The 27,153-nt window shown below is 42.9% G+C and overlaps 1 protein-coding gene across 2 annotated transcripts in view; it reads left to right on the top strand.

The window, feature by feature from the left end:
- The window catches only part of LOC144696699 (FYVE, RhoGEF and PH domain-containing protein 4-like), a 428,322-nt gene that overhangs the window by 76,575 nt on the left and 324,594 nt on the right, over positions 1 to 27,153 (top strand). The window contains exon 2 of one of the 2 annotated variants that reach the window (XM_078568320.1): positions 12,783 to 12,847. In XM_078568320.1, the coding sequence (XP_078424446.1) occupies positions 12,805 to 12,847 (43 nt within the window). In that variant the 5' untranslated portion in view covers positions 12,783 to 12,804. Of the gene's footprint in view, positions 1 to 12,485; positions 12,848 to 27,153 lie in introns of those variants that run through there. The other variant, XM_078568319.1, reaches the window with a different exon arrangement.

The following is a 27,153-nucleotide window of genomic DNA, read 5'->3' as shown; positions in this document are numbered from 1 at the left end:
TTAGAGAGTGCAGAGAAAATATAGAAGAATTATACCAGGGATTAAAGAGTTCAGTTACATGGAGAGACTAGAGAAACTCAAATACCTATTGAGCATTGGTCGCATTTTGTGTTTTTATTCTCGAGAAACTGGATTTGTCCTCCTTAGAAGAGAACAGGTGTCAAAATCACGAAGGATTTTGATAGAGCAATAAAGGAGAAGCTGTTTCTATTGATAGAAGGGTTGCTAATCAAAGCACAGAGGTTTACAATAATTGGCTTAAGAACCAGAGACAATATGAGGAAAAAACATTTTACGCATCGAGTTAAGATGATCTGGAACATTCAGCCTGAGAGGAGGCTAGACGCAGATTTAATAACTTTGAAAATGGAGTTGGATTAATACTTGTAAATGAACTATTTCGAAGAAAAGTAGGGGAGTTATCCTAGGTGTCCTGGCCAATATTTATCCCTCAATCAATATAAAAAACACCAGTATCTGCCATTATCACAGTGTTAACCACATTCATAAATGTTGGTGCAGTGCAGATGTTAACCTGTGATGCTGACACAACCAAAGCATGAGAAGTGGAAGGAATAATTCTCAGGGTTATGGGTGAAAAAGCAGGGGATTGGGACTAATCGGATAGCTCTTTCAAAAGAGCTGGCACAGGCACCTCAGTCCAGTAACCTTCCGGGCTGCATTATCCTATGATTTTAAACTTCTGTTATGAAATTGTATTATCTGAGAATTACACATTGCAGTATTTTACTCCATACAGTGCCCTGGATCTAGATGTAGGAATGTTGTCAAGGCTTTCTCACTGAACATGCTAGTTATTCTTTCATGTTCTATGGTATCATATAGGTTGTTCTTCAAGCAATTAGAATGCCATTAAGAATCCATCAATGCAGTCATCATTACATTTTGGAATAAGCTTGGATTTACTTGTGTTACAGACCAGAAGGGGATTAATTTAAACAGCCTCGATTTCTCCACTCACTACCCATCCGTAAACAGAAAGGTGTTTTTGATTTTTGGTTTCTCCCTTTAAAAGTGGAGGTATATTTTCCCCAACCCTTCAGTTTTGGAGTTTTCCAATCCTCTATTGCTAACTTCACAGCAAACTCGAGATAAGGTAAAATAAGAGGGGTAGTTTATTTTACACACACACAAAACGCAGGAAGGGGTTTCACAACATACATCTCCCCTTTATGCATTCATACAATAGAAGAGGGATAAGGGAATTAAAGAGATTCAGGGTGAAGACCACAATAAAGTAAGAATTATGGTTTCACGCGAGTCCAGAATCAAAACTCCAGTGGCATCTTTTAGGTGGCTTTGTCTGGCAGAATTCCTGATCTTGGTCCCAGGAACTCAGTTGCAGGTTGAGGATGTTGAAGATGCAGCAAAGTATTCTTGTATCCTGGGTATTAGTTCGCTCTGAAGATGAAATACGGGGTTCTCTCTGGAAATCAGACTTGGAGAGTGATGGAGGTCAAAGGCAGGCTACTCGTCTAGAGTTCGATTTTCTCTTCTGAGGTCAAACAGGGACTGAAGATATAATTCAAGAGCTGTATAATTAAAGGAATTCAAAGAGCAAAAGTCTCGGTCATGTGAGAGGGTGGTTTCAGTTTGAGCTATTCAGCCTGGTTCAAGCCCATTGTGCTTTGGAGCAGGCAATGAAGGGGTCATTAGCACAATATTGAAGATTAGGAGTCACAAATAGCTCTATCTTTGTCCATAGCTGGCTGATACAGATTTATCATCTATGAATCCTTTGTGTTGCTTGGCTTGAATGTTTATATAAGTCACATTCTAGGAGGATGAGGTAGCCTTTGTCCTTTGCAACACCTTAGAATCTTCCAGAAACCAGCATGTGATCAGCTACAGCTATTTTTATCAGCCCAGCTAAATGTCCATTTAGAAAAAATAATGGGCAGAATTTAACGGCAGTGGGATTTTACATTCCCACTGAAGTCAATGCAGATTATAATGGCTCGCCGCATTTTACGGTCCCGTCCCTGCCGAAATGGGGCTGTAAAATTCTGCCCAATAAGTTTATAAGGTAGCCAGGAAGATATATATAATATATATATATTTTCCTTCCTGGCCAGGTCACACCAGTTTATAGGTAGATAGAATTGCTGTATTCATGCACCTGGAATTTTTCCATCGTGAATTGCCCTGATATTGTAAGTTCATGATTGTTTGCCACCTCCACATGCTGATATTGCTGTTTTCTTCCTTCAGCTTCATATCTGTAGCATTCTCATTTAAAGAACAGAGCATTTGTTCCTAAAATAGGTATAAATGCATACTCTGTTTCAAGGAAATTGCTTCATTTATTTTCAACCAATCGCCAATGCATTTATCAGTACTTTTTGTCATATCTTTCCCAGGGCTGTGAACAAAGTTCAATGATGTCATAATTCCTCTATTTAAGACTCAAAATAAATACAAATTGAAAAAAAAAAATCCTTTCAATACAAGATATATAGTTGCCAGGTTCTCTTTTAGCAGCAGCTTAGGTTCTCAAAGTTAGGTTCTCAAACACAACCCTTCCATAAAGTTTGAAGTATTGAAGTATTCAAATTAAGACATCTTAGTTTGACAGCACAGCAAACTTACAGCTCACGTTTACTCTGATGTGGTGCCTTGCCAACTAGATTGCAAAGCATGCCACGAATAGTTGCTCCAGTGGAGAAAATTATACATTCTTACATGGTGTAATTCTGCATCGCTTCTCGGCCTTTTGGCTAAGATCAAGTGTTGCAGGGGCGACACCATGGTCCTGCCAAGGCAAGGTCGGGATGGAAGGGCTATAACCAATCGCAATCCAAATCCATACCGTGGGTTACCTATCACTGTCCGAGTCACGGTGAACCACAGCGAAGGAGGATCACCTATGGATCGGGGCTTCTTCACCAGGAGGATCCTGTTGAAGGCGTGCGGCTTCCAAGCTACGGAGATCTTCACCCTGCATGACTCCCGCAAAGGTGGTTATTTTGACGTGACGTTCAAGCGGGTGGCAGACTGCGTCCGGCTCCTGAGGGTGTTCGAGGAAAAGAGAGACCTGCCGGAGATGAAGATCCTGACGGTGGAGCCGCACTTTTCTCTGCCGTTGCAACGGGAACGTGTGGTGATGGTGCATGTGTACAACCCCTTCGTCCCTGTCGCCGACGTGGTCACCTTCCTCACCAGGTACTTCGATAAGGTGGGGAGCGGCACCGAGATTCGAGACGACTTGGGGATCTGGACAGGCAAACGCCTGTTTAAGGTCACGCTAAAGACCGATGGTAAGGGAGCCATTTTCCACCCTCCTTCCAGTTTCGCTATCGGGGGAAACCGTGGCTACCTGGTCTACGCTGGGCAACCCAAGCATTGTCGCTCATGCGGCAAGGCTGGTCATGTGGCGGCCAACTGCAGCGCCTCCCTCTGCAAGATCTGCAAACAGGAAGGGCACCAGACAAAAGACTGCAAACAGGCCAAGTGCTGCAACCTGTGTGGCGAGGCAAGTCACCTCTACAGGACCTGCCCCAAACGCTGCCGTACTTACGCACAGGCAGCCAAAGCCGACCAGGGGGAAGCAGAAGAAATGTTCCGTGTCACTCCAACCACCAAGGCCCCCAGGGAGCTCAATGGGACAAAGGAGGACAGAGAGAGAGACAAGGTGGAGAAAGAGATTGAGGCAACAGAGAGCCAATCAACAGCACTACCCCCTGAACCTCCCAGTCCTCAGGACAGCGAATCAATGGAGGAGGAGGCAGCAGTGGAAAAGCAGCAGGGGGAGTGGCGGACGGTGAAGAACAAGAAAAGTAAGAGGGAGCGAAGAAGAAGCAAAGGCGTTTCCCAGAGAAGCGGCAAGAGGCGTCTCCCATCCGACACGGATGACAAGGGCAGCAGCTCTTCGGATGATGAAGTGCCAGAGCGGCACCGACAGAAGAGGCGGCAAAGCTCCAGGGCGTTGGAGGACGAGACACCCGAGCTCCAGAAAATTGGAGACAACAAGGAGACCAGCGCACCCCAACTTTGCCTGCAACCTGAGGAGGCCAGTGCACCACAGCCCCTGGAATCTGGGAGCAGTGAGGCAATCATCGCACCCCAGCTCCAGGAAGCCGGGAACAGCAACACCCCAGAGGGGGTGAGTTTTGGAGAAGCTTCTCCAGCAAAGGTCATCTCAAAACCCACTCTCTACGTGAACCTCCAGATGCCACCGGAGCAGAACACGGCCAAGGAGATCTACCTCAGCCCATCCAAAGTGAAGGAATTTGAGCTCACTACGGGTATGAAGGAGCAGACTAAAGGTCTGGGACTCTCAGAGACAGTGGGTTTGGTAGGAGAATAAATGTTTTAAAATGGGTTTAAAGATTGTATCCATAAATGTGCGTAGCATTAAATCTACTACGCGATGTGTTGCGACCTTGGACTACCTAGCCAAGGTCAAAGCTGACCTGTTGTTTCTGCAGGAGTGTGCGATACCGCACCTCAGCTCCTACAGGCAATGGTCACGATGGTGGTCCCACGGGCCATCGATCTGGTCGGGCGGAAACGACTCTCGTTCCTCCGGCCTGGGTATTCTGCTGCGGGGAGGCAACTTCACCGTCTCCGAGGTCAAGGAGGTGGTGGGCGGGCGACTCCTTGTAGCAGACGTAATGTACAAGAACGCTCCACTCCGGTTAATTAACGTGTATGGCCCGGCACAAGGGGCTGAGCGGCTGGAGGTTTTTCAGCAGCTCCCACTGCTGCTGGCGACCTCCAGGCCGGTCATTCTGGGCGGTGACTTCAACTGCATCATCGATGCGGCTGGACGATCCGGCAGGGCCGGCAGCAGATTGGACGCTACGTCCAGATCCCTGATGGAAACAGTTAAGGATGCCAAGCTGCACGACGTCTTCAGCAACCCTGCAGACGGAGCGCAGCGTAGATACACCTGGTCGCGGCCAGACGGGTCCATTCGTTCCAGGATAGACTTCCTGTTTGTGTCCCGTGCATTCACAGTCAGATCCACCGAGGTCAAGCCGGTGTTCTTCTCTGACCACTGCCTTCTACTGGCGGACTGCCACTTGGAGAAGGACCTGAGGGTGGGCAGGGGGGCATCGAAGCTAAATGTGCAACTGCTGACCCCAGAGAACATTGAGGAGCTCAAGAGGGATTACAAAGGTTGGAGAACCGTGAAACCCCTCTTTGAGTCCCTGACACACTGGTGGGAAGCGATCAAGGGAAGCATCAAGAGGTTTTTCATCCGCAAAGGCGCCCAGAAAGCTAGAAAGGAACAGAGGGAAATGTCCCGACTCCAGAAAAAGATGCAGAATCTGCTCCGGCTGCAGTCGATGGGGGTCGATGTCAAGGAGGAGCTCCAAGAGGTGAAGGGCCAGCAAGCCTCGCACTTTGCCTCGGAGGCCTCCAAGATCATCTTCCGTTCCAGAGTCCGCTCCGTGGAGCAGGATGAGACGTGCTCACATTTCTTCTTCCAAAAGGTACACAGAGAGCGCTCTGTGATCAGCAGCCTGAAGGAAGAAGACGGCTCAGTAAAGTCATCACGGTCCGACATTCTGAGGATCAGCAAATCCTTTTATGCCGGATTATATGACGTGAAGCCCACGGACAGCACGGCCTCCCAGTCCTTCCTGTCCTCTATCACGGAGGTCTTAGACCACAGTACGCGGGAGAGCCTGGACAAACCGCTAACTCCTGATGAACTGACTAAGGCCCTCGAGTCCTTCGAGAAGAGTAAAACCCCCGGAAGCGACGGCTTGCCGGCGGAGTTGTATTCGGCTCTGTGGGACTTGATCGGCCCAGACCTGCTAGGAGTGTACGAGAGTATGCTCCTGGCCGGTAGTATGTCAGAATCCATGAGGAAGGGCATCATCACCCTCATCTACAAGCACAAGGGGGAAAGGGAGGAAATTAGAAATTGGCGACCAATTTCACTGTTGAATGTGGACTATAAGATTCTGTCCAAGGTCATCGCCAACCAGGTCAAATCCGCTCTGGAATTGGTGATTCACCCTGACCAGACCTGCTCTGTGCCAGGCAGGAAGATCTCTGACAGCCTGGCGCTGCTCAGGGATACGATTGCCTATGTACAGGACAGGGGTGTGGATACCTGCCTCATCAGCTTGGATCAGGAGAAGGCCTTTGACAGAATATCGCACACCTACATGGGGGATGTGCTCTCCAAAATGGGGTTTGGGGAGGGAATTCGAAATTGGATCCAACTGCTCTACACTAACATCAGTAGCGCAGTCTCAATCAATGGGTGGGAATCAGATAGCTTTCCGATTAAATCTGGAGTCAGGCAGGGCTGTCCTCTCTCGCCTGTCCTTTTCGTGTGTTGCATAGAACCCTTTGCCGAGTCCATCAGGAAGGATCCGGGCATAAGAGGAGTGACGATCCCAGGCAGTGGAGGCACTCAGGTAAAAGCCTCCCTGTACATGGACGACGTCGCCATCTTCTGCTCGGATCCGCTGTCGGTGCGCAGACTGATGCACATCTGCGACCAGTTCGAACTGGCCTCGGGAGCCAAGGTAAATCATGGGAAGAGCGAGGCCATGTTCTTTGGGAACTGGGCTGACCGATCCTTTGTCCCCTTCACTGTCAGGGCTGACGGCCTGAAGGTGCTGGGGATATGGTTCGGAGGGACCGGGGCATGCGTTAGAAACTGGAAGGAGCGAGTGGCTATGGTGAAAAGGAAACTGGGCATGTGGGAGCGACGCTCCCTCTCCATTGCGGGTAAGAACCTGGTCATCAGGTGTGAGGTACTCTCGCTGTTGCTGTACGTGGCGCAGGTCTGGCCCATTCCAGACTCCTGCGCGACGGCGATCACTCGAGCCATCTTCCGCTTTATCTGGAGGTCGAAAATGGATCGTGTCCGCAGGGACGCGATGTACAAGCCTCTAGATAAAGGGGGAAAAAACGTGCCCAACATCGCCCTCATACTGATGGCCACCTTTGTGTGCGGCTGCATCAAGCGGTGCGTAGACCCTCAGTACGCAAACACCAAGTGTCACTACGTGCTGAGGTTCTACCTGTCCCCGGTGTTGCGAAGGATGGGTCTGGCCACGCTGCCGCGGAACGCTCCAAGTAGTTGGACCGTGCCGTACCACCTGTCCCTGGTGGAAAAATTTATGCAGAAAAACACCTTTGACCACAAGTCCATCAGGCAGTGGTCAGCACGTAACGTCCTAGAGGCCCTGAGGGAAAAGGAGAGGGTGGACCCTGTGGGATGGTTCCCCGAGCAGACTGTCAAAGTCATTTGGCAGAATGCCTCATCGCCAGAACTTTCCAACAAGCACCAAGACGTAGCTTGGCTGGTGGTGAGAAAGGCCCTCCCCGTCAGATCCTTCCTACACGCCAGGAGGCTCACCCCCTCTGCACGTTGTCCTCGAGGTGGCTGTGGTGGGGAAGAGACCGTTGTTCACCTCCTTGTGGATTGTGCCTTTGCAAAGAAAGTCTGGAGAGAGATGCAGTGGTTGCTGTCGAGGTTCATCCCGAGCAGTTCTGTGACACAGGACTCTGTGCTCTACGGGCTGTTCCCAGGGACACACACCGAGACAAACATCAACTGCAGCTGGAGGATCATCAACTCGGTGAAAGAGGCGCTTTGGTCTGCCTGAAACTTGTTGGTCTTCCAGCGCAAAGAGTTGTCCCCGACCGATTGTTGCGGACTGGCACAATCCAAAGTCCAGGACTACGTGCTGAGGGACGCACTAAAGCTTGGGGCAGCTGCCGCAAAGGCGCAATGGGGAAGGGTCGCTGTCTAAGACCTTTCTACCACAGCGCACCGAGAGACTGGGAACTGTTTAGAGCCCCTCGGGCTGTACAGATCAAAATGAAAGGCTGTAAATGATTGTAATATTGTTTGTACTGATGCACCTGGTGATACATTTTGTAAAAGTTTAACCTGGATTGTACCCTTGTAATGTTGTTTTTGAAATGGTTTGGAATGTGATTGAAGATATTTTATGAATAAAGTATATTTCTACAAAAAAAAAAAAAAAAATCTGTGACACAGGACTCTGTGCTCTACGGGCTGTTCCCAGGGACACACACCGAGACAAACATCAACTGCAGCTGGAGGATCATCAACTCGGTGAAAGACGCGCTTTGGTCTGCCCGAAACTTGTTGGTCTTCCAGCACAAAGAGTTGTCCCCGACCGATTGTTGCGGACTGGCACAATCCAAAGTCCAGGACTACGTGCTGAGGGACGCACTAAAGCTTGGGGCAGCTGCCGCAAAGGCGCAATGGGGAAGGGTCGCTGTCTAAGACCTTTCTACCACAGCGCACCGAGAGACTGGGAACTGTTTAGAGCCCCTCGGGCTGTACAGATCAAAATGAAAGGCTGTAAATGATTGTAATATTGTTTGTACTGATGCACCTGGTGATACATTTTGTAAAAGTTTAACCTGGATTGTACCCTTGTAATGTTGTTTTTGAAATGGTTTGGAATGTGATTGAAGATATTTTATGAATAAAGTATATTTTTGCAAAAAAAAAAAAAAAATTCTGCATCATAGTCCAAAGTTCAGGGCTTCCGGGCAGACACTGTGGATTGCTAAACACACCTGTGTGATTTGCCTACTAACTTCGCGTGATGATTTTGCATATTCCAAATTTTACTGAGCAATTAGGGTGCTCCATTAAGTATGCACATCTGGTTCCAAAGACGTTATCAAGACCAGATTGTTATTTTAAACAGAGGCTTTTTTTAAAGCAAGTTTTAAAACTTTAATGTCAAACTACATATAAAAAGAAAATTTTCATACGCTTGGTTGCTGCCTGCAAAGCAGGGCCACAAAAAATTAATTTAAACTCTAAGTGCTCCTCTCCATGGAAACTGTATCTTTCCCAACAAACCACTCTATATTGGAAGAGAAGTGCCGGCCAGAAAAGATAAAAATGCACAGAACCTTTTTAACCTTTTCTCACTTTCCTTGAGGGGAGCAGGGTGGGAGAATACACAGGAGGACTGTTCATAGGCCCCAGAAAAAAATATTTAAGCCTCCCCTGACTTGGGCTTTCTCCAATTACTAAATCCTCCCAAACCCATCCCTAAAATGGCCTTCTACGAGTTGGATCCCACCCATTTCCTGCTGTTTCCTAATGAGAGACTGACTGGTGCTACACAGATGACGCTAAGGGGCTAGAGGCTCAGGCCTCATGCTGCCCAGGTCAGGACAATCTGCTGCCTGCTTTGGACCCCATTTGCCCGACTCTTGCCCCAAGTTATTAGCAGGGCTATAAAAGTGGGCTAAATTTCAGGGTAAATGATTGAAATATTTCATTTTTTAAATATGATGGAGCTAACCTTAAAAGCACATCGTTGATTTGTGAATGTTTTGAATGTTTTCAGGATTATAGATTATATTGTTGAAGTTACAAATCACTTTCTGAAATCAAATTTAGTCAGTAAAACTTGGAACATTTGAGATTATAGGTCTCTCATTTTGAACAGTTTACTATTGGGAAAGAAACAAAAAACAAAGCACTTTTGAACTACAATTAGTCAATATATTGAAAAATTCCTCTGATCCAACAGTAAAAGCTAATTAAATTTATTGAGATTAAGTGCACCTGCCAATCTGGAAACATTCTTTTATATTACTTTTAAGAGCAATTAATCCTGACATTCCTTTCTCACAGAATAACTACATCAGTTTTTAATTGTTTTATGATATTTTCCCAGAAGATTTTAATGTTGCTAGGCTCTTCAAGCGTGAAGACGATTGTTAAATTCTCCTGAGTCTTTTCTTACTCCTAGATATTTTGGTTTCAAATCTTAGCTGGTACTTAAACAAAAATAAAAATACATGGAAAAACTCAGCAGGTCTGGCAGCATCTGCGGAGAGGAACACAGTTAACGTTTTGATTTCTCTTTTCCCACCTATTTCCATTATTTTTAAATGTATTTCCATCCATTGTTTTATCTCTACCTTTTAGCCTTTTTCAATTCCTTCACCCTACCCCACCCCCACTAGGGCTATCTGTACCTTGCTCGTCCTGCTTTCTACCCTTAATTAGCACATTCCTTGGATAATATCACCACCTTCAACACCTCTTTGTCCTTTTGTCTATGACATCTTTTGGCAATCTCCACCTATCACGGGCCCTCTATCCAGCTCTACTTGTCCCACCCCCCCCTTAAACCAGCTTATATTTCACCTCTCTTCTATTTTTACTTAGTTCTGTTGAAGAGTCATACGGACTCGAAATGTTAACTGTGTTCCTCTCTGCAGATGCTGCCAGACCTGCTGAGTTTTTCCAGGTATTTTTATTTTTGTTTTGGATTTCCAGCATCTGCAGTTTTTTGATTTTATCTTAGCTGGTTCTTAATATCTTAGTTCACTCACATAGGCAAACCTCAATGTTCCATGCCTTTGAGAACATCCCAACAAGCTTAACTATCGAAATAAAAGTTCATTAATGTGCTTTTGAAGGATTTGTAATCCATTATAATCAATAAAGCACCCCAGCAGACTTATTCTAGGCTAAACGAGTAAGCAAATGTATTAGATGTAAATATGTGACAATAACATATTTACAGCACAGGTCATATTAACTATCTGGAAAAAAACAATAAAAGATTGTGATATATGCCAAGCTAAAGTAATTATTTGTTTTCATGCATTCTTCACTAACTGTGGAAGATAGTCAAATTTACCTTTCTGAGAAGATTTAATTTTGCTTGATACAGCTTCACAAGACTTTCCTTTGTTCATGCTATATGTCCCTTGAATTGTTGCTCAAACTTGTTAGATTTTCGTAATTGCCAGCATGGACATCATGATCTTACAAATGGCTTGCTGGCCTTCCTATACTTGGCTGGCATTAGAAGATAGCTGCCAGCTGAGGGGGGATTGGTTGAACCTCAACAACAATGCTAAAGGCAATGCTAAAGTTGTGATATTTTAAACCATGTTGATATGTAAAAACAAAGATTATTTCCCCTTTGCACTGACTTATACTTTTCCTTTAAGACTGCCAATTGCATGTCTGGCCGTAAAAGCATCTGAGAAAGGGCAGATTGAGGAAACAAAGGAAATAATGGAGACAAATTATTAATAGAGTCATAGAGTTTTACAGCAGGGAAAGAAGCCCTTCGGCCCATCGTGTCCTCGCCGGTCATCAAATCCCTATCTACTCTAATCCCATTTTCCAGCATTTGGCCCATAGCCCTGTATGCTACCGCATTTCAAGTGTTAATCTAAATACTTCTTAAATGTTGTGAGGGTTCCCGCCTCTACCACCCTTTCAAGTAGTGAGTTCCAGATACCCCCCCACCTCTTGGTGAAAAATGTTTTCCTCAAATCCCCTTTAAACCTCCTGCCCCTTGATTATTGACCCCCTCCACTAAGGGGAACACTTTCTTAATATCTACCCTATCTATGCCCCTCATAATTTTGTACACCTCAATCAGGTCCCCTCAGCCTTCTCTGCTCTAAGGAAAACAACCCCAGCCTACCCCAGCAACATCCTGGTGGATCTGCTTTTCTTCCTCTCCAGTGCAATCAATTCTTCCTATAGTGTGGCAACTAGAACTGCACACAGTACTTCTGATGTGGCCTAACTAAAGCTTTATACAGCTCCACCATAACCTCCCTGCTGTTGTATTCAATGCCTCGACTAATAAAGGCAAGTATCCCATATGCGTTCTTAACCACCTTAACTACCTGTCCTGCTGCCTTCAAGGATCTATGGACATGTACCAAAGTCCCTCTAATCCTTTGTACTTCCTAGGGTCCTACCCTTCATCGCATACGCCCTAGCCTTGTTAGTCCTTCCTAAATGCATCACCTCACATTTTTCAGAATTAAATTCCATTTGCCACTGTTCTTTCCATCTGACCAGCCCGTCTATATTGTCCTGTAGTCTAAGGATTTCCCCCTCGCTACTTACCACACCACCAATTTTTGAGTCATCTGCGAACTTACTGATCATACCTCCTACATTCATGTCTAGATCATTAATGTACTCTACAAACTGCAAGGGACCCAGCACCGAACCCTGTGACACACCACTGGACACAGAGTTCCAGTCACAAAAACAACCTTCGACCATCATCCTCTGCCTCCTGCCACTAAGCCAATTTTGGATCCAATTTGCCAAATTGCCATGCGAGACCTTGTCAAAAGTCTTACTGAAGTCCATGTAGACTACATCAACTGGACTATCCTCATCTATACAACTAGTCACCTCCTGGAAAAATTCAATCAAATTTGTTAGACTTGATCTCCCCCTGACAAAGGCATGCTGACTATCTCTGAGTAATCCTTGCCCTTCCAAGTGGAGATTAATCTTTTCCAAAAGTTTCCCTACCACTGATGTTAGACTCACTGGCCTATTAAGGCGGCAGTTAAATAACACACGAGGTTTTAGACGTCTGAGAAGTGTGACAATGACCGGTGAAACAGGCAAGGGGCGCAATTCAACACGTCAGCGTTGTTTTCAGGGGAAGGTGTTAGCATAAAACGATTAACCGCAAAGTTTTACGTAACGTCGTTGTGACTGACAGCCCAGGTGATTCTCCAGACTGAGCAACAGGTCCACCTGCGGATAGGCGCGGTTACCTGGGTGATGGGCTCTGATTGGAAAGCTTCCCTAACGCCCACCGCGGGACGCGAACGCACTGGCTGATCGCAGGCAGCCGAGTGGGTGCTGCGCTATGTGAACAATTTGTCGAGTCTCGCATTTCTGTGGTCGTGCCTTGTGTTTTATTGAGTAGGGTTTTGTTTTCTACCCCCCCGCCCGGCCCGTCCTCCCACTCGGTGGTAAAGGAGCTCACCATGCAGCAAGATTTCAGGAGGATTGCAGTAAAGAGGGACATGAACGTTTCTCTCCACAGACCGGAGACGCTGGATCAAACGGGTAAGGAAGCACGGGGTTGAACGCTGCTGGGGGAGACACAACAGGCGAGCATAAATACTGGAATCTGAGTTGGCTCCCATTCCCGGGGTGACATTTAAGTGTTTATAATCGCAGGGCGTCTGTTAACTAGGGATCCAGTTTAACACTTCACACAGAACACTTCCTCGCTGCTGTAAACCTCAGGAATCCTCTTTCCGCGTCCAAGTTGTTTACTTTTGGGACTCCATTAATGTTGGCCATGAACTGTTTAAAAACAAAGCTGAAATTATGGATATGACTTTGGTTGTATTTGTGTCAAATAAGTATTCGTTTTCTATATAAAAATAACTTTCTCGTTCTTTCTCTGGTTTAGGGTATTTTTAAAGCGTGTAGTTGGCCAGAAAGGTGCCAGATGTTTGATTAGTTTTTTTTTTGAAAAATATACTTTATTCATAAAATATCTGGAAGAACATTCCAAAACATTTCAAAATCACAATCACAAAAGTACAATCAGATTCAACTTTTACACATGGATCACAAGGTGCATCAGTACAATCAATGAATATTACAATCATTTCAATATGGTCAATGCAGACAATCTTGATAGGATAGCATTGAGGTTGCTGTGTCATTGCACACGGGGTAGGGAGAAACATTTAATATCACCAACGTCAACACCTCTTTGACCTTTTGTCTGTGACATCTTTTGGCTATCTCCACCTATCACTGGCCCTCTATCCAGCTCTACTTGTCCCATCACCCCTTAAACCAGGTTATATTTCACCTCTTCTATTTTTCCTTAGTTCTGTTGAAGAGTCATATGGACTCGAAACGTTAACTGTGTTCCTCTCCGCAGATGCTGTCAAACCTGCTGAGTTTTTCCAGGTATTTTTATTTTTGTTTTTGTTTTAGATTTCCAACATCCGCAGTTTTTTGCTTTTAACATTTTATAGAAGGTCCTGTGCCTATTCCCTATCCGGCAGCTCCTGTGGAGGTGTGTGTGGTGAGGATAGCTTGGCTCAACTACAATGGCCATATAACCAAATGGCTTAGGGACATTGGCTCTTAATGCTGACAGGTGAATATTGCCTACTTTGGTAAAATGGTGCGCAAATACAAGGGTGGCTATGTGTGTGCGTGGGTGGGGATGGGGTGCGTAGTGGTGAGAATAGAGAATAAATGGAGCATACAGATAGTTAAAATAAGAAGTACTGCAATGCTGGAACTCTGAAACAGAAAATGCTGCAAACACCAAGCTGGTCAGGCAGCATCAGTAAAGAAAGGAAAATGTTGATGTTTCAGACATAATCTTTCATCAGGACTGCCTTTTCTTTGTTTTGAGCTACATAGATCATCTTTTGAGGTTTGGAGGTGTTCCTTAGGTGCCTCTAGTAATCGATAAGGAGTCAAATCCTCAACAGGAGGGAGTACTGCTACTTAAATATTGGCTGGTTTGTTTGGCAGAGTGCTGTCTCATTTATCTTTCCTTGTAGAGTTATAATCAGAATCACCTTGATAGAGCCTCTTTACTGAGGAGATAAAGCTGGGTGATAAGTGAAGCAAAATGAACAAGATACTTATCTTGTTTTCAAAAATATTTATAAACATCAGTTTTTATTTAAATTCTCCTTGTGGTCTTTAAAAATTCTTTCTAACTGCTAACTGGGTTAATATCTGATGAACTATTGCAATACGATCAATGAAATCTTCGACTTGCAATCCTTGGTGATGAAAGTTCTAATCAGTAACTCACTACAGATTTTTTACAGCTTCAAGCTGACTGTAAAGGACAAAACAGTATCACAAAATTCTAATGTCGGGAAGTTCCTTTTGCAGTGCTCGATCAACATGTTGTTTGGACTTCTGAGTAGAATTGTGGAGACAAAAACTTTGGAATAATTTAAGGGAAAGTTACTGTTCTTTCTGAATAAAGATTTAGGATGAGCTCATCAAACTTGTGATGTTTCAAATATTGAAGTTTAAGATTTTCTCCAATTCCTAGAGGTTTCCTTCATAGTAATCATAGATGAAGGATGCACTCAGGCTATAATTCTAGCACCATCACAAAGACTGCTTATTGCACCTCTGTAACGTTGTTCAAATTTGCCCCAGCCTCAGCTCATCTGCTGCTGAAATGCACATCGTGTCTTTGATAACTCTAGGCTTGGCTAGTAGAGCGGATTTCTGACACTGGACTGCTTGCGATGCTTCGTCAGGAACCTGCAGAGGCGAAGTTGATGTCTTAAAAAGAGCAAACAAACTTCTGAACCACCTATCTACCCAGTCCTGCAGGCACCACCTGACTTGCATGTGGCAGAGTCTGCAGGTCACACATTGGACTTATCAGCCATTTCAGAACCCATTGAATTGGTGTGGAAGCAAGGCATCCTCAATCCTGAGGCGACATTGGCTCCTAGTTGAGCAATGCCTCACTTATAAAATTCTCATCCTTGATTTCGAATCTCTCACGACTTTACCCCTCATTTTTGTAATTTTCTCCAACCCTACAACCCTCCGAGATATCTGTGCTGTTTCAACTCTGGTCCCTTGCACATCCTTCATTTTAATTGCTCTGCCATTGGCAGCCGTGCCTTCAGCTGCTGAAGCTGTAGCTCTGGAAATCCCTTCCTAAACCTCTCTGCCTTTTGCTCCTCCTTTCTAATACACCCTTAAAACCTACCCCTTTGACCAAGCTTTTGGTCATCAACCCTAATATCTCCTTATGTGGGTCCGTGTCAAATTCTGTTTGATAATGCTTTGTGAAGCTTCATTGGGTTTTTGACGATGTTAAAAGCACTATATATATATATATATATATTATATATTTGTTTCATAATAACTTTTCAGTTGTAATGTTAATTCAATCTAAATTTGGAATGCATCCAAAATACCGAGGAAAGAGAAGTACCCTAGAAGGAGTCTCACTCTATTTTGCTTCTGAAATACTTGAGCCTTGATAACCAAACTACACTCAACAACATTATTGAGAAAGATACTAATTTTTCAAAAAAATTCAGATAAATTTAGGGAAATATTTAAATTAAAGTATTTGGATAATACCATAGAAAATAGTGATTATAGGGCAGTGAAGGTGTTAGGACTGGTGGATAAGCTGATAAAGAAAGCATATGGAAAGCGTTCCTTTATTGGATGAGGTATAGAATACAAAAGCAGGGATGTAATGAGGGAACTGTATAAAACACTGGTTAAGCCACAGCTGGAATTTTGTATTTTGTGTGCAGTTCTGGTCGCCACGTTACAGGAAGGCAAAACAGCTCTGGAGAGAGTACAGAGGAAATTTACAAGAATGTTGCTAGGGCTTGCAGCTATGAGGAAAGATTGGATGGGCTGAGTTATTTTCCTTGGGGCTGAGGGGTACAAGATTATGAGGCGCCTACATAGAGTCGACAGGGATGCCTTGTTTCCCCTAGCATAGAGGGCAGTTAGCAGGGGACACAGATTTAAGATGATTGTTAGTAGGATTAGAGGGGACATGAGGAAAGACTCTTCACCCAGAGGGTGGTGGGTGTTTGGAATTCACTACCTGGTTTGGTGGTGGAGGCAGAAACCCTCAACTCATTTAAAAGGCACCCAGATCTGCACCTAATGTACTGTAACCTGCAAGGCTACAGACCAGGAACTGGAAAATGGGATTAAAATGAGCAGCTGTTTTTTTTTCTTTTTCAGCTAGCGCTGACATGATGGGCTGAATGGCCTCCTTCTGTGCTGTAACTTTCCTAAGGTTCTATGATTTTCACACTTTTCTGTGTGAATGGTAGAGTGGATATAACTTACATGGAACTTCAGAAATTCTTTGATAAGGTACCACACAGGAGACTATTGGAAGTCGTCTGGGGCTTGGAATTAGGGGAAAGGTAGCAAACTGAATGAAAAACTGGTCAGAAGGGAGAAAGAAGAGAGGAGTTAGGGACAGTTTGGTTGGAAATGGATATAGGGGACTGTTTCTATTCATTATGTATATCAATGATATGGATATAGTGCTACATGCAGATTATTTGATCAGGCTTTTTTTATCTACCTAACAGTACATGAGTGCTCTTCAGTTAATTTTTTTTAATCATTGATGGCATGTGGGCATTGCTGGCAAGGCCTGCATTTATTGGCCATCCTTAAGTGCCCTTGAGAAGATGGTGGTGTGCTGCCTACTTGAACCAACTTGTGAATGTAAATATTCAAAAGTAAATTATTGAATAGAATAATTTTTTGGAGCTGGAGCGGCGGCTGGGGACACTGTGGAGCATCTGTGAGGTGGAGAGTATCGTGGATAGCAGATACAGAGAGGTGGTCACACTGCAGGCTAAGAGTCCACAGGCAGGAAGGGAATGGGTGACTACCAGGCAAAGCAAGAGGACTAGGCAGGCAGTGCAGGAATCTCCTGTGGCTATTCCCCTGCAAAACAGATATACCGCTTTGGATACTGTTGAGGGGAATGGCCCCTCAGGGGAAAGCAGCAACAGCCAAATTCGTTGCACCGCAGTTGGCTCTGCTGCACAGGGGAGGAGTAAAAAGTGTGGGAATGCAATGGTTATAGGGAATTTAATTGTAAGGGGATTAGATAGGCATTTCATACGGCCTCAAACGAGACTCCAGGATGGTATGTTGCCTCCCTGGTGTGAGGGTCAAGGATGCCTCAGAGCGGCTAGAGGACATTCTGAAGGGGGAGGGTGAACAGCCAGTGGTCGTGGTACACATTGGTACAAACGACATAGGTAAAAAAAGGGATGAGGTCCTAAAAACAGAATATAGGGAGTTAGGAAGTAAGTTGAAAAGTAGAACCTCAAAGGTAGTGATGTCAGGATTACTACCAGTGCCACGTGCCAGTCAGAGTAGAAATAGCAGGATATATGCGATGAAAACGTGGCTGAAGAGATGGTGTGAAGTGGAGGGTTTCAGATTCCTGGGGCATTAGGACTGGTTCTGGGGGAGGTGGGACCAGTACAAACTGGACAGGTTACACCTGGGCAGGACTGGGACTGATGTCCTAGGAAGAACATTTGCTAGAGTGGTTGGGGAGGGTTTAAACTAAAATGGCAGGGGATGGGAACCTATGCAAGGAGTCAGAGGAAGGGGAATCAAAGACAAGAACAAAAGACAGAAAGCGGAATAAGAAAAGTGATAGTCAGAGAAAGCAAGGGCAAGAATCAAACAGGGCCTCAGTGAAAAATAGTGGGAATGGGACGAATAATGTTAAAAAGACAAACCTTTAGGTTTTGTGCCTTAACGCGAGGAGCATTCGCAATAAAGTGGATGAATTAATTGCGTAAATAGACGTAAACAGGTATGATATAGTCGGGATTATAGAAACATAGCTGCAGGGTGACCAGGGATGGGAACTGAACATCCAGGGGTATTTAGTATTTAGGAAGGACAGACAAAAAGGAAAAGGCGGTGGAGTTGCATTGCTGGTTAAAGAGGAAATTAACGCAATAGTGAGGAAAGATATTAGCTCCGACGATGTGGAAACAATATGGGTAGAGCTGAGAAACACTAAAGGGCAAAAAACATTAGTGGGTGTTGTATATAGACCTCCAAACTGGGCTGGTGATGTTGGAAATGGCATTAAACAGGAAATTAGAGACGCATGTAATAAAGGGACATCTGTAATTATGGGTGACTTTACTTTGCATATAGATTGGGCAAATCACATTAGTAACAATACTGTAGAGGAGGAATTCCTGGACTATATATGGGATGTTTTTCTGGACTAATACATTGAGGAACCAATGAGAAAACAGGCCATCCTTGAATGGGTATTATGTAATGAGAAAGGAATAATTGGCAATCTAGTTGTGCGAGGCTCCTTGGGGACGAGCGACCATAATATGATAGAATTCTTCATCAAGATGGAGAGTGACGTAGTTGATTCTGAGACTTGGGTCCTGAATCTTAATAAAGGAAACTATGATGGTATGAGGCGCAAGTTGGCTATGATGGATTGGGAAACGTTACTTAAAAGGATGACGGTGGATAGGCAATGGCAAACATTCAAAGAGCGCATGGGCGAACTGCAACAATTGTTTATTCCTGTCTGGCGCCAAAGCAAACAGGAAAGGTGGCCAAACCATGGCTTACAAGGGAAATTAGAGATAGTATTAGATGCAAGGAAGAGGCATACAAATTGGCCAGAAAAAACAACAGACCTGAGGATTGGGAGCAGTTTAAAATTCAGCAAAGGCGGACCAAGGGATTGATTAAGAAGGGGAAAATAGAGTACAGGAGTAAGCTTGCAGGGAACATAAAAACTGACTGTAAAAGTTTCTATAGGTATGTGAAGAGAAAAACATTGGTGAAGACAAATGTAGGTCCATTACAGTCAGAAACAGGAATTAATAATGGGGAACAAAGAAATGGCTGATCAACTAAATACATACTTTGGTTCTGTCTTCAGAAAGGAGGACACTAATAACATACCAGAAATGTTGGGGAACACAGGGTTTAGTGAGAGGGAGGAACTGAAAGAAATCAGTATTAGTAGGGAAATAGTGTTGGGGAAATTGATGGGATTGAAGGCCGATAAATCCCCAGGGCCTGATAACCTACATCCTAGAGTACTTAAGGAAGTGGCCCTAGAAATAGTGGATGCATTGGTGGACATCTTCCGAGATTCTATAAACTCTGGAACAATTCCTACAGATTGGAGGAAAGCTGATATAACCCCACTATTTAAAAGGGGAGGCAGAGAGAAAACAGGGAATTATAGACCAGTCAGCCTGACATTGGTAGTGGGGAAAATTCTAGAGTCCATTTATAGAAGATTTAATATCTGAGCACTTGGAAAACAGTGGCAGAATCGGACAGAGTCAGCATGGATTTATGAAAGGGAAATCATGCTTGACAAATCTACTGGAATTTTTCGAGGATGTAACTAGTAGAGTTGATGAGGGGGAGCCAGTGGATGTGGTTTATTTGGACTTTCAGAAGGCTTTTGACAAAATCCCACATAAGAGATTGGCGTGTAAAATTAAAGCGCGTGAGGTTGGGGGTAGTGTATTGAGATGGATAGAAAACTGGTTGGCAGACAGGAAACAAAGAGTAGGAATAAACGGGTCTTTTTCCAAATGGCAGGCAGTGACTAGTGGAGTACTGCAGGGATCGGTGCTGGGACCCCAGTTATTCACAATATATATTAATTTAGATGAGGGAATTAAATGTGATATCTCCAAATTTGCAGATGACACAAAGCTGGGTGGGAGGGTGAGCTGTGAGGAGGATGCAGAGATGCTTCAGTGTGATTTGGACAAGCTGAGTGAGTGGGCAAATGCATGGCAGATGCAGTATAATGTGGATAAATGTGAGGTTATCTGTTTTGGTAGCAAAAACAGGAAGGCAGATTATTATCTGAATGGCTATAAATTGAGAGAGGGAAATGTGCAACGAGACCTGGGTGTCCTTGTACACCAGTTGCTGAAGGTAAGCATGCAGGTGCAGCAGTCGGTAAAGAAGGCAAATGGTATGTTGGCCTTCATAGCCAGAAGATTGGAGTACAGGAACAGGGATGTCTTGCTGCAATTGTACAGGGCCTTGGTGAGACCACACCTGGAATATTGTGTGCAGTTTTGGTCTCCTTATCTGAGGAAGGATGTACTTGCTATAGAGGGAGTGCAGCGAAGGTTTACCCGACTGATTCCTGGGACGGCGGGACTGACATATGAGGAGAGATTGAGTCGATTAGGATTATATTCGCTGGAGTTCAGAAGAATGAGGGGGGGATCTCATAGAAACCTATAAAATTCTAACAGGACTAGACAGGGTAGATGCAGGAAGGATGTTCCCGATGGTGGGGGGAGTCCAGAAGCAGGGGTCACAGTCTGAGGATATGGGGTAGACCATTTAGGACTGAGATGAGGAGAAATTTCTTCACCCAGAGAGTGGTGAGCCTGTGGCATTCGTTACCACAGAAAGTAGTTGAGACCAAAACATTGTATGCTTTCAAGAAGGAGTTAGATATAGCTTTTGGGGCGAAAGGGATCAAAGGGTATGGGGAGAAAGCGGGAGCGGGCTATTGAGTTGGATGATCAGCCATGATCATAATGAATGGCGGAGCAGGCTCGAAGGGCCGAATGGCCTACTCCTGCTCCTAGTTTCTATGTTTCTATGTTTCTAATATTAAAAGTAAAAGCTGACATCCTTTTAATTGTCACGTCATGGAGAATCACAAACAATTTTAAATTAATTTTAGTTTCCTTTTAAAAGTCTACATAAATTATAATGTGTAAGAAATATGTTTATAAATAGAAATATGTGATATCGCTGAAACACTGCTGATTTTCCTTATCTCCTGGCCACTTACATTCGGCTAAGGGCTTTGACTGATAAGATTTTTTTTAAATTTTAAAAGAAAATCAGTTGCTTTTTACTGTGGACTGAAACCCTGTGCACCTTAAAAATGCTTCCTTATCTTCCAGCAGGCTTTATTGAGTGCAATAAGAGGATGGCAGGATTCTCTTATGAGGAGAGATTGAGGAAAATGGGCTTGTATTCTCTAGCATTTCGAAGAATGAGAGGTGATCTCATTGAAACTTACAAAATTCTTATTGGGTGTGACACGGTCGATGCGTTTAGGATGTTTCCCCTGGCTGGTGAGTCTAGAACTGGAGAGACAGTCTCAGAATAAGGGGCAGGCCATTTAGGACTGAGATGAGGGGGAATTTCTTTACTCAGAAGGTGGTGAATCTTTGGAATTCTCTACCCCAGAGGGCTGTGGAAATTCAATCATTGAGCATGTTCAAAACAGAAATCAATAGATTTCTGGATATTAATAATGTCAAAGGATATGGGGATAGCGCAGGAAAGAGGAGCTGAAGTGGATGATCAGCTATGTTCTAATTGAATGGTGGAGCAGGAACGACAGGCTGAATGGCCGACTCCTGCTCCTATGTTCCTATGTTATTATGTCATAGCTGCATAGTTTTTTTTGGTTGTCACATTGTTCCGTTTAATATTAAATATGCAAGTGGAAAATCCAAGCAGCAAAATTTGCCGGTTGTTATTGTATGTTTTAAAGACTAATTTAAAAATGTAATTTTATAAAAGAGATTCTTTTTTTAAAATAATATATGTGCATCTCAAATGAGTGGCATCCTTCCCACCTCTAATGATAAGGTCACTGCCATCTGATAGAGGAAAAAGACTTTCATCCCATAAGTTTATTATTAATTTTAAAGACACAATGTATTTCTACCAGGGAATGTTACAGTTGTGTTTTGTTCTACATTAAGGATGGATATATGAACATTATTTCAGCCATTTGGTTTGTCTCTTGGCAGTTAATTTGCAGTTGGGATTTGGTGGCCGCTAATTGTTGGATAGCTATAACATTTGCAGATTTTATGGTAGGTATTGCCTCAAAAGAATTTTGGATTACTTGATATTAATTATAAGGAGTACGATCTGATTTTAGATGCTTATGATATTAATTTTAAAATATTAAATAGCATCTAGACCAAAGTTACCATATTTTTCAGCTCATCAAAACTGGAAAAAAGAACAATTTACATGCAACAAAAGTGTTTCAATGATCAGTATCCTTCCAAAATGTAATGAGATGGAGAAATCTTCCTTGAACAGCAACCCTAGTTACCTTACCTACATCAGTGATATTTAAAAACCTGTTTAATTCATTGTACATCGTCTTTTCGAAAGAGTGATAAAACCTTTTACTGAGGGGAGGGAAAGAGCCTTATCATTTTTCTTATGAAGATGTCACAAGTTCCTGGAATGAACTCAAATGGGGCAAAAAAGTGGAGTTGATGTAAAAGATCAGCCACGATCCTATCAAATGGTGGAACAGGTTTGATGGGCCATTTGGCCAACTGCTCCTATTTCTTCTTTTATGTCCTAATGACCAAACCTCAATAGTTCCATTGCTATCCATCTGCAATCGAACATTACCCTTTACTAATGGACATAATCAATCATTGAGTGCAGGAGCATCCATACTTTTTGTCTTATAACTGCTTAGATCTATCTGTACCATGAAGCTTTAGTAATCTGTATTGTCATTAATTTGTATACAGTATATAGCTAAACTTGCTGGCATTAACCAGTTTTAGTGTTCCTGTATATCTTGTTCGACAATGAAGTAATAGCATTAAGCTTAGCTCTTTCCATTCGTCCAGGCCCACAAAATTCAAAAAGCAGAAATCACCGAATTTAAAAAATGGAAATAGAACTGAGTTTCATGGGATAACAGTACTCAGGGGCTACATATAACCCAAAGGCCATATGTCTGTTCCCATGTGTGTTGCATGGTAGTTAAGGTCTAGCAATACATTTCAATGAGATTATAATGTGGCTTAGGATATCTCTAGTTTAAATCATAATCAAAATGCTAACATTCCTTTACTCCACATTTGTTTGGTTTCTTGCAGCTAGCATTTAAAGACAATGCATTCTTTGCTACTTTACTAGATACTGTTTCTTCCAGCAAACCACTGTTTCCACAATGTTGTGGAAGTTTTACTTAATAAAAATATTAAATTGCAACTAAAGCTGCCTGCCTTTAAGCAGGATGCTTATATGCACTCAAATGATTCAAAAAAAATCTTGAGGTCTGTATTTTGGATGTTTTCAGTAATGTTATAGGACCAATTTACAAAATTGAAGGGGTATATTTATCACTGAAAGGGTATAAAATTTAGCATATCTAAGATTGGGCACCTCTAGCTTATTGAAACCAGAAACACAATCATCCACTTCCATTTTCAATATCTTTTTGAGCAGTAGATATTATCAGTAGATATTATGTAAAAAAGCTGCACTACATATTAACCCCATTTATATGTATTAAAATCTTACAAACGTTGTACACTTTCTGCCTGCAAATGTTATTTCCTGCTTTCATGACTATTATTCATACTTTTATGTCAACTTTTTCTTTTGTAAATACATATGCACACATTTCCCAGTCAATTTGGCTATGTCCATTATGATTTGTCACAATTTAACTATAAGCTTTATAATTATGCGCTGCTGCTATCTTTCCTCTCACTTAATAATTTCTGAAAAAATGGCTGTCTTATATTTCTGAGTAACTGGAAATAAAGATTTGAATGAAACAAATTAAAATGCATATTTCACAATGCAATTAATTGTTTTCTGTGCCTGTTAATGCTTTATTCACCTTTTTTAATTGAAGGCCTCCCCAGAAGTCTGGGATTGAAGTTTGTAAAGCTGTGACTTGATTAGTTTTATGCAAAATATGCAGTCTGTGCGTGTTTCCTGGGTGCAGTAATATCAGTTAATTAGCTGAACAGCTGGTATATTTTTCTTTAGCTTCTAGCTGTTTCTCATAATTTTTTTGAAGAGGAGTACTTTGAAGGCAAAAGTCTATATTGCATGTTTTCTTTAAATACAGAGTCTGAGCATATATGAGTTTGTGAGAGAACAACACATTACACTAATTTGTAGCTTTTTTTTGTTCTATAAACTTCAGAACATGTATTGCAAAGTATTAGAGCATAGAAACAGGCCAGCCTTTACCCAGACCCCATCAATGTATTCTTCTTCCTTTCTCCCTCATGAGCTTTTCTAGCTTTCTCCTGAATACATCTGTGCTGTTTGCCTCAGCTACTCCCTGTGGTAGCATGTTCCACGTTATAACTACTCTCTGGGCAATTCTCCTGAATTCCCTATTGGATTTCTTAGTAACTATTTTATATTTAGTTTCCCAGGCCTGGTCTCCTCCACAAGTGAAAACATCTTCTCTGTGTCTACCCTAACAAACCATTTTGTAATCTTGAAGACCTCCGGTTACTTTTCAGTCTTTTCTAGAGAAAAGAGTCCCAGCTTGTTCAATCTTTTGTGATAAATCAAATCTCTCAATTCTGGTATAATTCTAGTAAATCAATTTTTTGTGCCTTTCCAGGACCTCTATAACTTTTTTATAATATGGGGAGCAAAACTATTCACAGAACTCCAGCAAGTGTGACCTAAACAGGGTTCTGTACAAGTTAAATGTAACTTTGCTTTTTAATTCTATCTCTAGAAATGACCACCTTGTTCTTTTTTTTAAAATGTCCTTATTAAATTGCATTGCTACTTTTAGTGATTTGTGTACCTCCGAATCCCTCTGTTTCCCTTGCTAATTTAGGTGCTAATTTTCCTACTAAATTGCATTACCTCACAGATACCTATGTTGAAGTTCATTTGCCAATTGCATGCCCATTCTGCAAGGTTATTAGTGTCTTCCTGCATTTTGTTGTAATCCTCCTCCATAATAACTAAATCACCTTATTTGGTGTCATCCACAAATTTTGAAATTATACACCCAATTCCTGAGCCCAGATTGTTTATGTAAATACTGATTGTTGTGGAACATCACTTTTCACCATTTTCCATTCTGGGTAACTACCTTTAACCCCTACTTGCTGTTTTATGTTTTATAGTCACCCCCAGAAGGAAAAAAACAGTAAGACTTGGGAATTGACTGGTATTGGTCCAAACTGGTCTTGCATACAGTACCATAAAATTAAACTCCAGTTCGGACTATACCAGTCATTTCCAGATTTTACTGGTTTTTCGTCTTGACTCAACGTGTACTGACCTTGGCCGTGAGTTTACTATGTTGTACCTCAAAGGACTTTTGGAAATTCAAATATAAGACGTCTACTACGCTATCCTTTCTGTTACTTCTTTAAAGAATTTAATAGGATTCATCAAGTATTACCTTCCCTTTTAGAATCTGTGCTATTATATTTTCAGTTTCTAAATGTTTTTCTGTTAGAGCTTTGATTAAGGATTCCATTAACTTTCTTGCTTATTGGTCTATAGTTCCCTGGGCTTATTCTACCTCCTTTTTTTAGATGTAGGAATCACACTAACAGTCCACCAGCCTTCTTGTGCTATTCCTTTTTCAAAAAAGAATTTTATCTATATATTTAAAACGTATCTCTTTCCTAACTTATTTTAATATACACTGATACAAACCATCCAGACTGCGGTTTCATTCGCTCTAAATATGATTAGTTTTATCAATTCACTGAATCACAAAAACACACAGTGCAGAAGAGGCCCTTCAGCCCATCGAGTCTGCATCGACACGTGAGAAACACCTGGCCTACCTACCTACCTAACCCCATTTACCAGGGCTTGGCCCATAGCCTTGAATGACATGACGTGCCAAGTGTTCATCCAGGTTCTTTTTAAAGGATGTGAGGCAACCTGCTTCCACCACCCTCCATTCCAGATCGTCACCACACTCTGGGTAAAAAAGCTTTTCCTCACATCCCCCTAAACCTCCTGCCCCTCACCTTGAACTTGTGTCCCCTCGTGACTGACCCTTCAACTAAGGGTAACAACTGCTCCCTATCCATCCTGACCATTCCTCTCATAATCTTGTACAACTCGATCAGGTCGCCCCTCAGTCTTCTCTGCTCCAACGAAAACAACCCAAGTCTGTCCAACCTCTCTTCATAACTTAAAGGTTTCATCCCAGGCAACATCCTGGTGAATCTCCTCTGCACCCCCTCCAGTGCAATCACATCCTTCCTATAATGTGGTGACCAGAACTGCACACAGTATTCCAGCTGTGGCCTCACCAAGGTTCTATACAACTCCAACATGACCTCCCCACTTTTGTAACCTATGCCTCGATTGATAAAGGCAAGTGTCCCATATGCCTTTTTTACCACCCCACTAACATGCCCCTCCACCTTCAGACATCTATGGACACACTCGCCAAGGTCCCTTTGTTCCTCAGAACTTCCTAGTGTCATGCCGTTCATTGAATACTTCCTTGTCAAATTACTCCTTCCAAAGTGTATCATCTCACACTTTCCAGGGTTAAATTCCATATGCCACTTATCTGCCCATTTGACCATCTTGTCTATATCTTCCTGTAGCCCAAGACACTCAACCTCACTGTTAACCACCTGGCCAATCCTTGTGTCATCTGCAAATTTACTAATCCTACCCCCCACATAGTCATCTATCTCCATATTCTATTATCTCCTACCTTTCAATCTTAAATGTCTTTAGATCACTTTTGGTCTTTTAATGTCATGTCCACCATGTTAGTCGCCCTGATAAATACTGAGTTAAAGTAATTATTTCTCTACCATTTCACTGTCATCTATCAGTGTATATCCCTTAGTGGCCCTATCCTATCTTGATTTTTCCTTTTTTGTGTGTACTGCAGAGTACTTCACTATTTTTTATATTCCTTGTTAATTTACTTTTGTAATTTCTCTTTGCCTTCCTAATTTCTGACTTGGGATCATAGTTTATGGCGCAGAAAGAGGCCACTTGGCCCATCATTTATACACAGGCTGAAAAAATGAGTCACCCAGCCTAATCCCACTTACCAG

This window comes from Cetorhinus maximus, chromosome 22 (genome assembly GCF_964194155.1).
Source record: "Cetorhinus maximus chromosome 22, sCetMax3.hap1.1, whole genome shotgun sequence".
In the NCBI taxonomy this organism is placed as follows: Eukaryota; Metazoa; Chordata; class Chondrichthyes; order Lamniformes; family Cetorhinidae; genus Cetorhinus; species Cetorhinus maximus.
Note: the sequence above shows the minus strand (reverse complement) of the source record. Positions and strands in the feature narration are given on the sequence as shown.